Source organism: Eublepharis macularius, chromosome 3 (genome assembly GCF_028583425.1).
Source record: "Eublepharis macularius isolate TG4126 chromosome 3, MPM_Emac_v1.0, whole genome shotgun sequence".
Lineage (NCBI taxonomy): Eukaryota > Metazoa > Chordata > Lepidosauria > Squamata > Eublepharidae > Eublepharis > Eublepharis macularius.
Genome location: NC_072792.1, coordinates 165,053,046 through 165,069,259, shown reverse-complemented (window position 1 = coordinate 165,069,259; position 16,214 = coordinate 165,053,046). Strand labels below are relative to the sequence as shown.

At 42.3% G+C, this 16,214-nt stretch overlaps 1 protein-coding gene across 1 annotated transcript in view; it reads left to right on the top strand.

Annotated features, from left to right (window-relative positions):
• The window catches only part of CNTN5 (contactin 5), a 511,103-nt gene that overhangs the window by 302,362 nt on the left and 192,527 nt on the right, over window positions 1-16,214 (top strand). Inside the window, exons 8-10 of the mRNA XM_054973696.1 lie at window positions 1,512-1,693; window positions 14,588-14,724; window positions 15,654-15,783. Of these exons, the coding sequence (XP_054829671.1) occupies window positions 1,512-1,693; window positions 14,588-14,724; window positions 15,654-15,783 (449 nt within the window). The remainder of the gene's footprint in view (window positions 1-1,511; window positions 1,694-14,587; window positions 14,725-15,653; window positions 15,784-16,214) is intronic.

The window sequence follows — 16,214 nt, the reverse complement described above, 5'->3', positions numbered from 1 at the left end:
CACTGTCACTTGCTGACAAGTGAGCCACTCATAATAGGCGAGAGCAAGGCAAGATTCAGCAGCGCAGCCGCCATCAGAGCAGGATTCTGACGTGTGGCTTCCACACCTCCTGGTCTTCTGTGGCTGGGTTTTATAGACAGGCTGGTTTTGCAGCCAGCTACTTGGGAGCTATCCTGTGATCACTACACATCGCTCTCAATAAACAGCTGGTGTCTGGCCAGGAGGCATGCACTTTGTCACCTTTCCTGCAGCTCTACACACTGCTTTTGTCTGCGGTGCTCTCGGGGGGGGGGGGCTGGAGGTTTGGGCATCCTTGGCTGTGCTTCACCAGTGGTGTTGGAGCTGGAGGGCATTGGTGCCTCTGACTCAGCTGCTGACTGAGGACTTTGGGCAACTGATGGTTGGACTTTACTGGTGGTGTTGGAGCTGGCTCAGCTGCTGGTTGTGGACTCTGATTAGGCAGCAGCTGTTCTTCCTGATCACCAGCTTCTGCTGAGTCAGGGCTGGCTACACTGAGCTCTTCTTCTCCTGAGGAGTCAGGACTGGCTACACAAGGCTCCTATCCTTCTGAGGAGTCCTCACTTTCAGTGAGCCCAGACTGGCCCATGACACAAGCATTGCACAATTTATTACCTAAAGATGGAGAGAGCAGGGGAGAAAGCACAGCTTAGATGTTGCATCTTGCAGCAATGATGTCCCTTGGCCCTGCTCTCCATTTTTCAGGTCCTTTTAGTTGTGCATCTATTATGAGTGGCTCACTTGTATGGAAAAACCTTCCTGAATGGATAAAGAAGTTTCCATCCCCCACCCCCCACCCCAGTTTCAGGAAGGCCTGCAAAGTTGTCCAATTTAGGAGGGAATTTGGTGGACTCCAGAGAGGGTGCTTGGTGGATTTTAATGGACTGTTGTGGTCTCCATAGTTACAGGCCGCATGCTGTTATAGGTCCTGTTTTGGAGAGACAAATATTTGCTTCTTACTGGGGATTAGGTTTTATTGTTTACTAGGGGCTCACCCCTGCTTGTTTTGCTTGCTAACCCCATATGTCAGTGTGTTTTCAGTATTTAATGCTAGACTGAATGCTGATGGGCAGTTCTATCTCTTGCCAAAATGACAGCAGCAAGAGCGATCATACTTTTTTGTGAACTGTAGCCAACCTTGAATTTATAATAAATGTCCTACCACACCTTTCTCTCTCCTATTGAAGGAAATGTTTGTATTAGGTTTGGACTGAGGGTCTGGGATGTTCTGGCTTTGAGCCCCTGAAAAATTAAATTCTGTGGCTTAACGACTAGGAAAGAAACTTTCTGGTAGACAGGAAATGTTCATGACAGCAGCAGTGCCCTATTAAATATTCTTCTATTGAAACAGAAATATATCAAGCCATTCGTGAGCCTTAATTGTGATTACTTTTTATTGCTCCTTAGATGATTAAGTACTTAAACAAGCAGGAAAGGGATCTATATTCTTGATGGCAGGAAAGAGCTAACCGTGACTTCGCTAAATATTTCAGCCCAGTTCCAACAATCTCATGGAGGAAAGTCAATGGCCCCAATCCAAGCAAAGCCCGCCTACGGAAGTCCCAAGCAGTGCTTGAAATCCCAAACGTGCAGCTGGAAGATGCAGGGACGTACGAATGCAAAGCGGAAAACTCCCGTGGAAGGAATGTCTTCAGAGGGCAGCTGCAAGTATACAGTATGTTTCCATGTTTCTGTCTTGCAAAATTGTGATACAATTTTCACTCCTGATTGCAAATTGCAGTGCAATAGCAGAGGAAAAAATGCTTCTAAGAGTAAAAGGAACTCCAAATGGACAAAGAGAACCATATAATCTTATATAATAACTCTCTCCCCAATAAAAAAAAAGTGTGTGACTGGCCCAAAATCACCCAGTGAGCTTCCACTGCAGAGTGGGGATTCATATGTGGGTCTCCTAGATCCTAGTATGAAACTCTTTACCACTACACTGGATGTCATGGGATGGCTGCTGTTGAACAATAGCAAGCAGCTGGGCATGGATGAGTCACGCAAGTTGTCTATTGGCTGCTCCCAGGCCTGGTCCCAAAGAGGCCTCCCTCAAAGGCCAAAATAACCCTGCGAATGGCTTGTCCCCATCCTTCTGCCTTTTCCTGACAGAAAACCAGGCCTGAATACTTTTGTGGTTGCCTAGCAATGGCCACTGAGGGCACCTCTTTCTTAAAGCTAAAGGCAATCCTTCTATCATTTGGAGAATTAACCCTCTGTGTGTGTGTGTAAAAGTTTCCTGAAAGCCATTAAATTGCAATGGTGTCGAAAATATGAAAACAACCATTTCACACATCCAGCTCTGATTCAGTTAGGGGTCTCTGGAGAGGCAGCAATACAGCTCTTCTAAGTAAATCAGTCGAGAGACGAGAAACTCAGCAATCAGCATGCATGTATGAACTATCACTCCATCCCCCCCAGGACTCTTGAAGACTCAGTATACACCTTCCAGTTCTTCAGTTCTGGAGATTACAGATGTCTTGGACTGAGCCCCTTTGGGAATATCTGCATTCCATGGTCAATGCGTCTTTGTAAGCTCTGGCTGGTACTTCTCTGCCAAGCGGCAGCTTTCAGGAGACCAAGCACAAATGAAAGGAGATGTGCTTCAATGCACCAAATGCATGGCAGGTATCTTGGTTGAGTGAAAAACAATTGAGGCTGAGATTGCAGGGGAAAGTAGTGAGCAAGGAAAAAGTAAAGCCTCCTTCCACCCTCTTATAGCTTTTTCCCTAATGGTGACATTGATGCCAAACCTTCAGGGCAAAAGTCCTGGCCTCATGGGCTCAGCAGGGTCCCCCAAAAGAAGCCTGTAGTATCTGTCAGTCCTAGGGTGTCAGTCCCTGGCAGTAAGATCCCCAAGTCCCTTATAGCAAGCAAACAGATGCATTCATTGGAGAAACTTTATTTAGACATCTATCCAGTTCAGGTATTCACTCATAGGGAAAAGTTGGCAGAAGTAATTAGTTAAACAATAGGACTACTGATATAGAGGGACGTTCTCCCGCTCCTTTGCATTCAGGTGCAAAAACCTAAAAAGTTACATGGGAACCAAGCAGTTTAGTCTAGAGAAAGTACCGAGTGAAATCATTCTCTTCTGTGAAAAGATACATTTTAGCACACAGCTGCAGCTTCAGCCCAAGGCCGCTCAAAGTGAAAGCACATATTTCTTAGAGATAAGACAGAGGCCATTTGCTCCTCTAGAAATTAGTACTAGCGATCTGAACACCTTCAGATGAATTATATTAAATGCATAAGATACAGTATGGAACTTAGGTATTATGACAATATGTATAACACAATGATGACATGGATGCTTATATCACTCTAAAATGCAGCAACAGCATGCAGAGTAACACAATAATGGCATGTGGCATATGAACACAACAATGGCATGAATGCTGGCATACATGACAGTATCTGAAGTATACACTGCTATCTAAAAGAGAGACCCCCAAATGAATATCTAGTCCAGTGTATAAAATCATCTATCTATACCATTGATCAACCCTTCTGAAAGTTTCTTCGTATGTGTTTTCTAAATGTAAGTTGGCTCTAGACGTGAGTTTCTCATCAAAGGTATTATCTATTTCAGCTAGAACTAAATCATGATTGAGCATTTGTTGACTGGGGAACTTGTTGAGTGAACTAGATACATATGAACAGGAAGCAGCTCAGTCTAAGAAATATTTATATTTATTCTTGTGTGTGTGTCTATGTACCATCAAGTTGCGATCGACTTATGGTGACCCCAGGAAAGCAGCAAGGGACTGTCAAGGCAAGGGAGAAGCAGAAATGGTTTGCCAGTGTCTTCCTCTGCAGAGTCTTCCTTGGTGGTTGCCCATCCAAGTACGGACCCTGCTTAGCTTCCGAGATCTGACAAGTTCAGGATATACTATGCCACCTTCCCTCCCGACATTAAATCATACTAGATTGATAAAAAGTAATGGTTCAAGCCCTCATAAGTGGTGCTGCCCATTGTTTTGAGTCCCCTTCTCTCCTTGCAAAGAGTGATAGCTTTTTTAGCCCCAGTACAGTTCTTGGTCGAGAAGAGCCTGACATGAACATTATAGGTTCTACTTCTTATAGGTTTGCTGACTTATAGCTAGAACAGCAGGATTTGAATGCAGTGGCTCCTTAGAGACCAGCACCATTTGCAGAGTATAAGCTTTTGATTCTCGAAAACTTATACCCTGAAAATTTTGTTGGCCTCTGAGGTGCCACTGGACTTAAATCCCGCTGTTCTGCTTCAGACCAATTATGACTTCCTACCTGAAAATAATTTATAGGTAAACAGTCATCTCTTGTAAGAGGTCCCTTGGAAAGCTTCAGGCGAGGTATGGGAATAAGCTTGTCATTCTGGGGAATGCTCCAATTTGCCTTCATCTTTAGGTACTAGCTTTCTGTCTGCTTTAATCATGCTCAGCTTGGCCACTGAATCTGATCCAGTTTTCTGTGAATGCTTTGGGGGATGCCCGAAACACTGAGAGTCAGCCTGCCATTTCTCATGCAGTCATGGGCTGATTTGATTCCCGTCTTCCCTAGTGCTGACAACTAGATGTACACTGAATGCCTGATGTAGTTGACACTTTGGAAACAATCTGTGCATCTGTCTGAGCCATTTGTCTTGATGTTCACCCCTGGGGAGATCAAGACCACTCCATGGTTGGAGTTACTACATCTGAGTTGTTTGGTTCTCTCTGTGTTGGGATTCAGCTCCTCATGCTGCCCATATCTTGTAGACATCTGAAATTTGACCCAAATTATTGTGCTGGAGATCTGATTTCATGACCACAGGCAATAGTTTTCAGGTTATTACCTTCAGCAAACCATCTCCACATTGTCTTTTCTGCTGGAGAATGCTTCCCTGTTAAGGAAGATTCTGGGGAAAGCTCTGAGATTTGATTCATACAGGGTGAGGACCAGTCCTGTAGGGCATAAATCCAAGGTATAAACAACAACAACAACAACAACAACAACAACAACAACAACAACAACAACAACAACATTCGATTTGTATACCACCCTTCGGGACAATGCCTGCTCAGAGCAGTTTACAAAGTGTGTTATTATTATCCTTACGACAATCACCCTTTGAGGTGGGTGAGGCTGAGAGAGCTCTGAGAGAGCTGTAACTGGCCCAAGGTCACCCAGCTGGCTTCAAGTGGAGACAGTATTTGAACATGTATATTTCTGTCAGATGTAGAGGTGTGCAGCAGTTCAGATATAGTAGAGAAATCCAAGTAGGCTGTAAATCAGGGGCACCAGGGATCAGACGCAGATAACAGGTCCCTGGAGTATGGCAGAGAGCATCTCAGGTCAGGTCTGAAGTCAGCATTCCTGGCAGGAAATCCAGAGTTAAGCAGAAACATAGCCGGGATCAAACAAGGAGTCATCATTAAGGAGGCCATCCAAGAAGAAGGCATGGAACAAGGCCCAGTCTGAAGGCAGTAGCTTTTTACTTCCAGATTAGATTTTATTAGACACACCAGTTCTCATCGAATCCCACCATGCACAGTGTACTGCCTCTGCTGACCAATCTTGAGAAGGAAGCTGTCTGATAGAGGAGATTAGAGCAGCAGTTCTTTTTGAAGATAAAAATAGAAAAGAGTCCCGTAGCACCTTTAAGACTAACCAACTTTACTGTAGCATAAGCTTTCGAGAATCACAGTTCTCTTCTTCAGATGCGCATCTGAAGAAGAGAACTGTGACTCTCAAAAGCTTATGCTACAGTAAAGTTGGTTAGTCTTAAAGGTGCTACGGGACTCTTTTCTATTTTTGCTACTACAGAGTAACACAGCTAACTCCTCTGGATCGTTCTGAAGATAGGTTGCCCAGATGGCTGACAGAGCAAGGTTCTGGAATTGCTGGGCCCAAATTCTGGAACTGTCTCCCCCCATCACAGCAAGTATTTTTCTACAACTTCGATTCAGATTTCTCTCTAGTGGACCATAAGGAGATGCCAAGGCTCAGCAGTGGAACATCTGATTTGCTCTACTCTGCTTTGCAGAACGTTCCAGGTTCACTCCTTGGCATCTCCAGCTAAAGGGACCACGAAGTCCCTTGAAAGCCTCTGCCAGTCAGAATAGACAGTACTGACTTGATAGACCAATGGTCAGACTCAGTGAGACAGTTTCATGGACCCACGTGACACTTTTCAATTACAGGGCATGAATGAGCGTTTCAAGGACTGTCCGTATGCTTGAGTCTGATTGTCGTAGGGGAGGGAGATACATGAGAGAGATACAAGGACATCTGTTATTTCCCCTTAACCTTAAAAGTCTAGGCTCTGAATCCTCTGAACTTTTAAAATTGTTATTATTTTAATAAGACTGATCCTAACAGAATTTAGTAATTACATGCTAACAAAACACTCTGGACTTGAACGACTTATCAGCACATGCCTGATGTTCTCAAATACGTCTAATTAAAGTGAACAATGGGTTGACTTGGGCAACCTCATTAATTTGGGGGAGTTTCTCATGAATGGCAAATGATTCTCATTTATCGCCCAAAGATCCTTTTCTTGCACTGTTTTCTGCTAATATTTGCTATCTATCAGACAGAGTTTTTTGACAGTGAGAATCCATTTGCCTTTTTGAGTACTTAGATATTATTATTCTCCCTGAATGTAGAATAATATTTATCAATGCAATTTGTGAGTTTTTTTTAACCACCTGCTACAGTTTAAAAACAAGGCCTTTGCAAATAGGCTATTTATAAGCACAGGTCCCATTGAGCAATGCAGGAGGTCTGTGTTTGGCCGTCAGAGCTGCCTATCAGGGTTTGCAGGGATGAGATTGGAGTGCACATGGCTACAGAACACCCCCTTCCCCCTCCCTCCCCTGGGTGTCTTCTCCCAACTTGTAACTGCTTTGCAGCTCTGTGGTTGGAAGGAAGACCTGCCAATCAAGGTAAGCTGGGCTTCCATTCGGGTTTCCAGGGCGACAGAAGGAGCGCAGACAGATTTTTTTTTTTTTTTGAAAAATTTTTTATTGGGTTAGAATCCATTATTTTTTCATTTACATTCAAATTTTCCCCAAATTTTTCATTTCTAACCCCCTCCCTTCCCCCCCTTTTGTTGACTTCCAACAGTTTTCCAACCCTTTGTCCCTTTTCCCTTACTTCTATTAAGTTCCTCTATCTAAAACAAATATATATTCTCCATTATACTAAGCAGTACATCCTTAACTATTTTTCTTATTATATACCCAAACTGTAAGTCTTTGTTCCATCTTAGATAAACAATTTATCCCATTTTCCAATTTTAAATATTTCTATATATCATAAACCATAAAAACCTTACACATTTAAATCAAACAATTTGACTTATTCTCTATATATTACTCATTCTGTCTTTTTATAATAGTTCTATATAACTCTCATCACATAGTCAATCAATTTGACTCGTCTATACCTTCAGACATTCAGTTTGGTGCATTATACAAATCTTATCAAAGAAAGAAAATATTGTTGATTACTCAATCCTTATATTTAATCCTTATAGTTAATTATTTTCTATCAATATTCTATTTGTTAACCTATATATATCTATATATATGTCAATCTGTTAATCTAACTGCTTATAAATTCACATTTATCTCTTCTCCCCCCGGTAAAGTCACCCCCCTCTACATTTTATTATACTTCAGTAGTTCTCAAACTGCCACAGTTTTCCTCCCACCTCCCATTTCTTCTCCAGATATTGTTTCAGCTTCTCCCAGTCTGTGTTAAACTGCCCTGAGTCCAGATTTCTCAGTTTTCTTGTCATCTTGTCCATTTCAGCCATGTACAGCAATTTGTAAATCCAATCTTCGATAGTTGGCACTTCTTGTACTTTCCATTTTTGCGCATACAAAAGTCTAGCTGCTGCCGTCATGTAAAATATCAGCGTCCTATGATGGGCTGGAATTCCCTCCATTCCCAAGTTCAGTAGCAGGAGTTCTGGGTTCTTATTAATTTGAAATTGTAAAATTTCACTCATTTCCCTTATTATTACCCCCCAGTACTGCCTGGCTACCTCACACGACCACCACATGTGGTAGAGGGAGCCCTCATGCTTCCTACATTTCCAGCATTTATTAGAAGTGTTCAAATTCCCTAGCGCAATCTTCTTTGGTGTCATGTACCAACGATAGATCATTTTGTAGATGTTCTCTTTGATATTTGTACATGTCGTTGTCTTCATTGTAGTCTTCCACAAGTATTCCCATGCCTCCATTGTTATTTCTTTGTTAAAATTTATAGCCCATTTCACCATTTGTGTTTTAACTGTCTCATCCTCAGTATACCATTTCAACAGTACTTGGTATACCTTGGATATTCTTTTCTTGTCCTCTTTAAGAAGGGTCTGCTCTAGTTCCGAATTCTCTATTCGTATACCTCCTTTTACAGAGTCCGAGTTATACAAATCTCTGATCTGTCTATACTGGAACCAATCGTAATTAGGTGATAGTTCCTCTTGCGTCTTTATTCTAAGTTTAGATGCTTCTACTTTAGTTATTTCTTTATATGTTAAACATTGTCGTTCATCATCAACAGCTCTCGGGTCTATCACCTCATATGGAACCACCCACCAAGGAGTTCCTTCTTGTAGATAAATTCTGTACTTCTTCCAGATTGTATATAGACTTCTCCGTACAAAATGGTGCAGGAACATCGAGTTGACCTTTACTTTGTCATGCCATAGGTATGCGTGCCATCCAAATATTTTTTTGTATCCCTCTAGGGCTAATAGTTTCTTGTTCTTTAATGTCATCCACTCTTTCAACCAAACTAGGCAGATTGCATCATGGTAAAGTCTCAGGTTGGGCAGTTGCATTCCGCCTCTTTCCTTTGCATCTTGTAAAACTTTCATTTTCACTCGAGGCTTCTTGCCTGCCCATACAAAGTCTGATATTTTCCTCTGCCATTTTTCAAATTGTTTGGAGTCTCTGATGATTGGTATTGTCTGTAGCAAAAACATCACTCTTGGTAACACATTCATTTTAACTGCTGCAATCCTACCCAACCATGACAAATTAAGCCTATTCCATTTAATCAAGTCTCTCTCAATCTGAGTCCATAGTTTTTCATAATTGTTCTTGAATAGATCTATATTCTTTGCAGTCAGTTCAATTCCCAAATATTTCACCTTACTTGTTAGTTCACAATCCGTTGTTTCCATTAACAGTTGTTGTTTCTGCTTAGTCATATTTTTGCATAGTATCTTTGAGGAGCGCAGACAGAGTTGATGCATTCCCCTGGCTCCATTGCCAGGAGAATTGATTGCTGGCACCTGACTGTCTGGCTTCCCGAACTGCAGCTGAACACACTGAACCAGGCTTCTTCTGAACACAGGTTCGTTGGACGAGGACAATCACGAACTGGCTGGATCGCGATCGCGCGATCGCCAATTTCGTTGGTTTTTGAAGTTCGTAATGCGGTTCGTGCCCATCTCTAGTCAAGAGTATCAGTTACACAGCCAAATTAAAACAAACTAGCAATGAATCAAACCATTTATAGAGTACAGGTCACATGCAAAACACATTCCAGAACAAAACAACCTTTGCCTGCTGCTTAAAGACCCACAAAAAATGGAAAACCAATATGTATTTTCAACCTATCCAGTCAAAGAGGTTTTGAGATGTACATAATAAAAACAAAAATTAGACAAAAATAATATACAGCATTAAACCACTTACTTCATCCTCTCTCCCTGCCTTGCCAATCTTCTCTGACAGGCACCAGTTTCATGCCAATCATTTAATCCAGCCCAAGGAGCTTTTCTCCAGCTTAATCCACTTAATTTGTAGGAAGACTTCAGACTTTGCTCTGTGGAGTGGTAGGATACATGCTTCTTTTTCTGGTTTGCAACTCAGAACACAACACTGTTATATTATCATCTTTCCAAATCGTGAATATGCAGCAGTCTTTAAAGCCTTTTACCATTCTAATTGGACACCCAGTGAAGAAAGCTGATAGGAAGAAAACTGATTCATTTGAAATGTAGTGCTGGAGGAGAGTTTTACAGATATTGTAGATGGCCTATTGTATGGATATTGTATGGATATTGTAGACAAGTAAGTGGGTTCTAAAATCGAATCAAGCCTGAATTCTCCCTAGAAGCTAAAATGACAAAACTGAGGCTATCGTACTTTGATCATATCCTGAGAAGATAAGACTCACTGGAAAAGTCAATAATGCTAGGAAAGATGGAAGGCAGTAGGAAAAGAGGAAGTTCTAAAATGAGATGGCTTGACTCAATAAAAGAAGCCATGTCCTCCAGTTTGCTAGATCTGAGCAAATCTGTTAATGATAAGACATTTTGGAGAGCTTTCATTCATAGGGTCTCCATAAGTTGGAGTCAACTTGATGGTACATAACACACTCCATTCTAGATTTCATTAGCAGCAGAAAGTCCCAAAGATTACTTCAGGAAGTTTCAAGGTTGGCAATACTGATTTTCTTCTGTTTCTAAGTGGAATCACAGCCACTTCCCTGGATTTTTCCTCCCAACTTGAATAGTTTGTACCTTCCGTGGTGAATATGTGAAAAAAATATCCCACTCTTCTGAACTGTTTGCAAGCCTAAATTCATGCAATTAGATCTGTGGTGAGTAAGGCCGCACTTAGACATCACAACAAACCTGTTTGTGCACAATAAGTATACATGCAACTTGCTGTCATGTTTGCATGTTCCCTGCCCTCTTTCCTTCACCCACAGAGCACTAATGAAAACTTCTTGGGTTGGGAACTCTTGGACTAACCTCTACATTGATGTGATTTCCAGTTGTAAGCGCAAGGTTGGACTTTGTTTCCTCAATTTGTGGCAAGTGGGGAACTGGCATAAATTACTCCTCACTCTTTCAGGCATTCCTCATCCTTCCCAAGGCAGTCCCCCAACTTTCAAGAAGCACTTTATGGGGGTTGGTAGGGGCTAAAAAACAGGGAAAGGCAGCTGAGACTTCATTTGCGATCTCATAGGAGTTTGGATCAAACCCTGCATATGTGAAATGTTCTGCACACTCTAAAGTTCTGAACTTTATTATTTTACCCTCAGGATTATTTTTTTCTATCAAGTTTCTTGGCTATACATGTACAATCCCAATTGCATTAACATTTCAATATATGTCCACATTGTAGGCCAACCATCCTTTGGATATCTGGAGACTCGAGTCTAAATATCAACCTGATTTATATTCTTTGCAACCAGTGCTCCAGGCATAACTTTCATGTCTGTTTGCAGCCGCTCAGGACCCTGATTGGTGACTGGTCAAATACCAAATGGATTGCAAGATTTATTCTTAAATTCCGCCCAGCACAGGAGCTGCTATTAAAGCGCTTTATTGATTTTATTCTGTCCAAAATAGATCCTTCACTGTGCTAACTCTCAATTACTAACCGACCCTGCCAGATATATTATTCTGCATTCCTTGGTGTCAAGGCCATTGACACCAGATCCTCTGCAATGCTGTACAGAAGAGATTTAAACAGCTTTCCTGTTCAGTGCTTTGGATTAATGAGTTAAGCCTTATTATTTGAGCTGGCTTTTTTCCTTTGGAATTTGGCATCTGTAGAATAGTTATTAAGGCTTTAAGCCCACAGTGTCATCTGTTGTTGCTAAACCATTTTGTTAGTTAGGGAAATGGGATTCAGAAATAGGCAGGAGAGCAAGGAACTCTCCAGAACATTCTTCATGTCACTGAAATCTTTGTGCGGAGAATGGTCTGTGAATGAGATTCAGACTGTGGTCTGATACCATACGATGCTGTGGATCTGGCATTAAAAAATCACCCAAGATGCACTTCTGGGGGCAGAACATTAGATAAGTGGTTCAACCATGTTGCCCTTTTAATGTTGTCACCAGCACATTGGGAAACAGTGGCTTGGATCCTGTGATGTGCACAGTTCCCCTGGTGCAAGATCATGTGCAACACCTGGTAATTTCATCCCTATATATTACAGTGCCCTGAAATTAGCTACACAAGATTGAGTGGAAACGCAAGTGGGATTACAATAAGTTTGACTTAGCACAAGGGGCTACCACAGTCCTGTCCTTGCATTTCCGCCTGTACAAGAGCTTTATTTAGTCCGAGTGGAAATTTTGTGCTGGATCCAATCTGTATCCCACCACACCACTAGGCAAAGTCCAAAGCCTTTTTTTAGCATTAAGGATCCTTCCCCTATCTTGAGTGACTCCTACCCTAAGAGAAGAGCCACTTAAGTTGGAAGAACAGCAGGATTTGGGTCCAGTGGCACCTGAGAGACCAACAAGATTTTCAGAGTATAGGCTTTCAAGAGTCAGAGCTCCCTTCTTCAGATATCTGATATCTTCTTGGTCTCTAAGATGCCACTCAACCCATATCCTGCTGTTGTACGGCAGACCAACACAATTACATACCTGAAATTAAGTTGAAAAAAAGTTTCTTTGGCTGGGGAAAGGCTCCTTAAGCTGGTGAAACTACCTTCAGTCTAAGGCAGGATTCTGCCCAAGCTGCCCAATGTACAGCCACTTACCAGTTAAGAGCTTTCTTTCTGTAAACTTGGAGCATAACACTCCCCTCCCCCAATTCCTAGTGATTTTGACTTTGAGGGGTGTGTGGGGGGGGGTTACCTCAGTCAATGCAATGTTTTAGCTTTTGGCTTTCACCAAGAAAAATTGATCCAGACAAGCACTCAAGTGTTATAGTAGTCTGTCGGTTGGCACAAACAATTCTGCTAGAGAATTGTTCTCTCCCTCACTAAGTAGAAAAAATCTGTTCAGATAATGAAACATTAGTGATTAATAATAATAGATGTTTGAAACAGACTCCAGGTGTTCGAAACTGGTCTTGGGTGTTAAGAAACAGACAAGCATGAACAAACAGCAGGAAACAAGGAGAAGAATCTGGACACAGCCTTCTTAAACAGAGAAATACCTTTATTGTACTAAACTAAATATGTTGCAGAAATGTTAGGCAGGTCATACCATGGCATAAAAGGCTACACAGGCAAAATAAAACAAAACATTTTAAGTAGCCTAACTTGAAGTTTGCTCTAATGTTGCCTTGGCATCTCAAAATCCAAGCTAATTTGATGGATGTCCCATTCTCCAGAGCACTAGGAGATAGAAGCAAATGCTCCCTTACCCTTGCTCTTGATTCAGAACAAACCCACAGACAAAGGACCTACAGATCTCTTAACTAGAGGTGGGCATGAACAGAAAAAAAACCCTGAACATGATGTCTGTTGTTCGTTGCCATCCATGAACAGGGACTCACGAACAACCACGAACATGGCCCTGTTCACGAACATGTTCATGGTTGGCTGTTTGTGGGGGCCAGCAGGCTCTCCTCCAGCCATCGTCCAAGTCAATATCCCTACCGCACCACTCCCAGAAACCTGACCTGAGCAGGCAGCAGGAAAGGTACCAATAATAAATAATAGCTTGGCCCCAGAGCCTGGCAGCAGCCCTGGAACTTGAAGGGGTAGATCCCTATCCCACCACACACAAAATTCAAGCTCCAATGCACTCTCTCTATCAAAATGTCAACAGCAACTCTCTCCCTCTCCACTGTCTGCAAACTAAGCCAGAGCTGGGAGACCCCCTCCCCCTGCTCTTTGCTCCCTTGTAATACATTTGGAGCTCCACACTTGAAAAGAAGACCTGCCTATCAAGCTAAATTGGTCTTAGACTGGGGTTTCCAGGGCAACAGCAGGAGTTCAGACAGAGTTCAGACAATCCCTGCCTAAGTTGCCAAGGGAATTGATTGCAGGTGCCAGACTGTCTGGCTTGACAAACAGCAACGAATGAGGCCTGCAACGACCACCTGTTCATTTAGAACAGCTTGTTCATGAACAGCAGATTGGGCTGTCCGTGGCTTTTTTTTGTTCATATTGCTGTTCATGCCCATCTCTACTCTTAACTCCTCCTGATGGGTGGATTCACCCCCTCCAAAGATACCCACCAATCCCTCGCAGGTCACCCTATCACCCATTCAGTTTTGCATGTAGTCTCTGGCTTTGTTGGCCATCAAAGGTCACATGAACAACCATTCTTCTAGTTCAGTTTAACAGTTCAGCCAAATGGTGATAGCTCATCTGTGTCATAAAAATGGAGATCTTTATTGCCCTGTCTTCCTGAGAAGGAGAGTCTCTCCATGATTTGATGTCCTGGGGAAGTTTCATTAAAGAGAATCTTTATATCACACTACAAGTTTCTCACAGGGGACAGGTCATAACTCACAGTGACAGAACATCCGCTTGGTGCGCAGAAGGTCCCAGGTTCAATCCCTGGCATCTCCAGCTGAAAGAACCAGTTAGTAGGTTATATAAAAGACTTCAGCTTGAGACCCTGGAGAGCCACTGCCAGTCTGAGTAGAAAATACTAACACTGATCAACCAAGAATCTAATTCAGCATACAGCTGTGCTCATGTGTGTGATTCCCCATTCTACTCATCCACTCTTGATTGGCTGATGTAGACAAGGAGTCTTATTCATTTTCCAAACTCTCAGAGATAAATCATTCACTGAACCTTAAGAATGATAGGTCCAACTGTCTAGTTTGGGAGCAATAAACATTGGTATCCCCTTTCTTTTTTGTTGGCAGCATACCCACATTGGGTGGAGAGGCTTAATGATACCCAGCTAGACAGTGGGGATCAACTTCAATGGGAATGTAAAGCCATTGGAAAGCCACGGCCCACCTATCGCTGGCTAAAAAATGGAGCACCGCTGTGGCAGGAGGTAAGTTCACAGTAATTTTATTTGGCTTTCAGATCACCTTGCTTACATTAAACCAATGTGAGACCCCTTAGAAACCTACTGAGTTATAATTAGGGCTGTGTGTATTCTGCTTAACAAAACAGTGAAATTCTGTGCCCATTTGTCGTGATAGGCAAAAATCTGCAACCTGTGTAAATTACTTTAATTTCATATCACTTATTTTTCATAGTTCTTCCTTTGGAAGAGGACAAGAAGACAGGGTGCTGAAGGTCTTGTGCACAGGGTACAGATCTTTAGGGTGCAGAGGTTCTGTGACCTCTGGGAACCTCCCTTTATGTTTCCTGAGACTGCATCAATTGCTTCCTGTGCACTCTCAAGCATGGTTTTGCAACCATTGCATGCACTTTTCTGCATCTAAAATATTTTAGCATTCTCCCAGCAACAGAAGAAAGAAAGGGGAGGCCACACTTGTGTGTGGCCTACCATACCCTAAACAAAGTTTGAAGCCTTCCTCCAACTTAAGTGGTTCTGTAAGCAGGATGAGGGTTCCCTTAGACTGGAAGAACTTCCTCCAGCTTGATAGGATAAGTGCCCTGTCTTGGATAGCCCAGGTAAGCCTAATCTTGTCAGATCTCAGAAGCTAAACAGGATCAGCCTTGGTTAGTATTTAGATGGCAGACCTCGAATGAAGACCAGGGTCTCATGCAGAGGCAGGCAATGGCAAACCACCTCTGTTAGTCTCTTGCCATGAAAATCCCACCAGGGTCACCATAAGTCAACTATGACTTGAGGGCATTCTCCACCACCACCATGATAGGATGAGTACAACAAGCATGTTTTATACATATTAATGCCTCCCCCCCTCTTCTAGTTCCCTCTAAAGCTGAAAACCCAACAGATTATCCTCATTTTGTTTGCTTTTGTAGAATTATTTTTCTATTCCATTACAGAGCAGGATTGAGATGGTTAATGGTGTACTGATGATCCACAGTGTCAATCAGTCAGATGCCGGAATGTATCAGTGTGTCGCTGAAAATAAGCATGGAGCTATTTACACCAGTGCTGAGCTGAGAATTTTGGGTGCGTAATTTCAGAATTTCATGAAATTCCTCTCTCTGTTTCCAATGTATTAAGAATCCACTATTATCTTGGGTCACATTTCACCTGGGTGTCTTGCACAGTAAGTTTCATGGGGAACAGTGTCAATGTCGTCCTGTATTCAGAATGGGGTAGGATAGGGTAAGCACTAGCCCAGTTGTTTCCAGGTGAATCGAACACAATGTCAATTTGTTACACAGAACAGACCACGGGTTATGTAGAGTCTAATCTGAACTGAAATGATCTCTCTTCCCTTATTATTATTAGTGATTGTGCCCGTACTAAAATTAGAGAACCTGAGTCCTTATATTCTGTAGCAAACAGATAAAATTCAATTTTCCGGACTATCCGTTTTAAGTCTGTTTTTTCTCATGTATGGCAGGCAAGCCTTATCTAAATAATCTGAGGTGCCC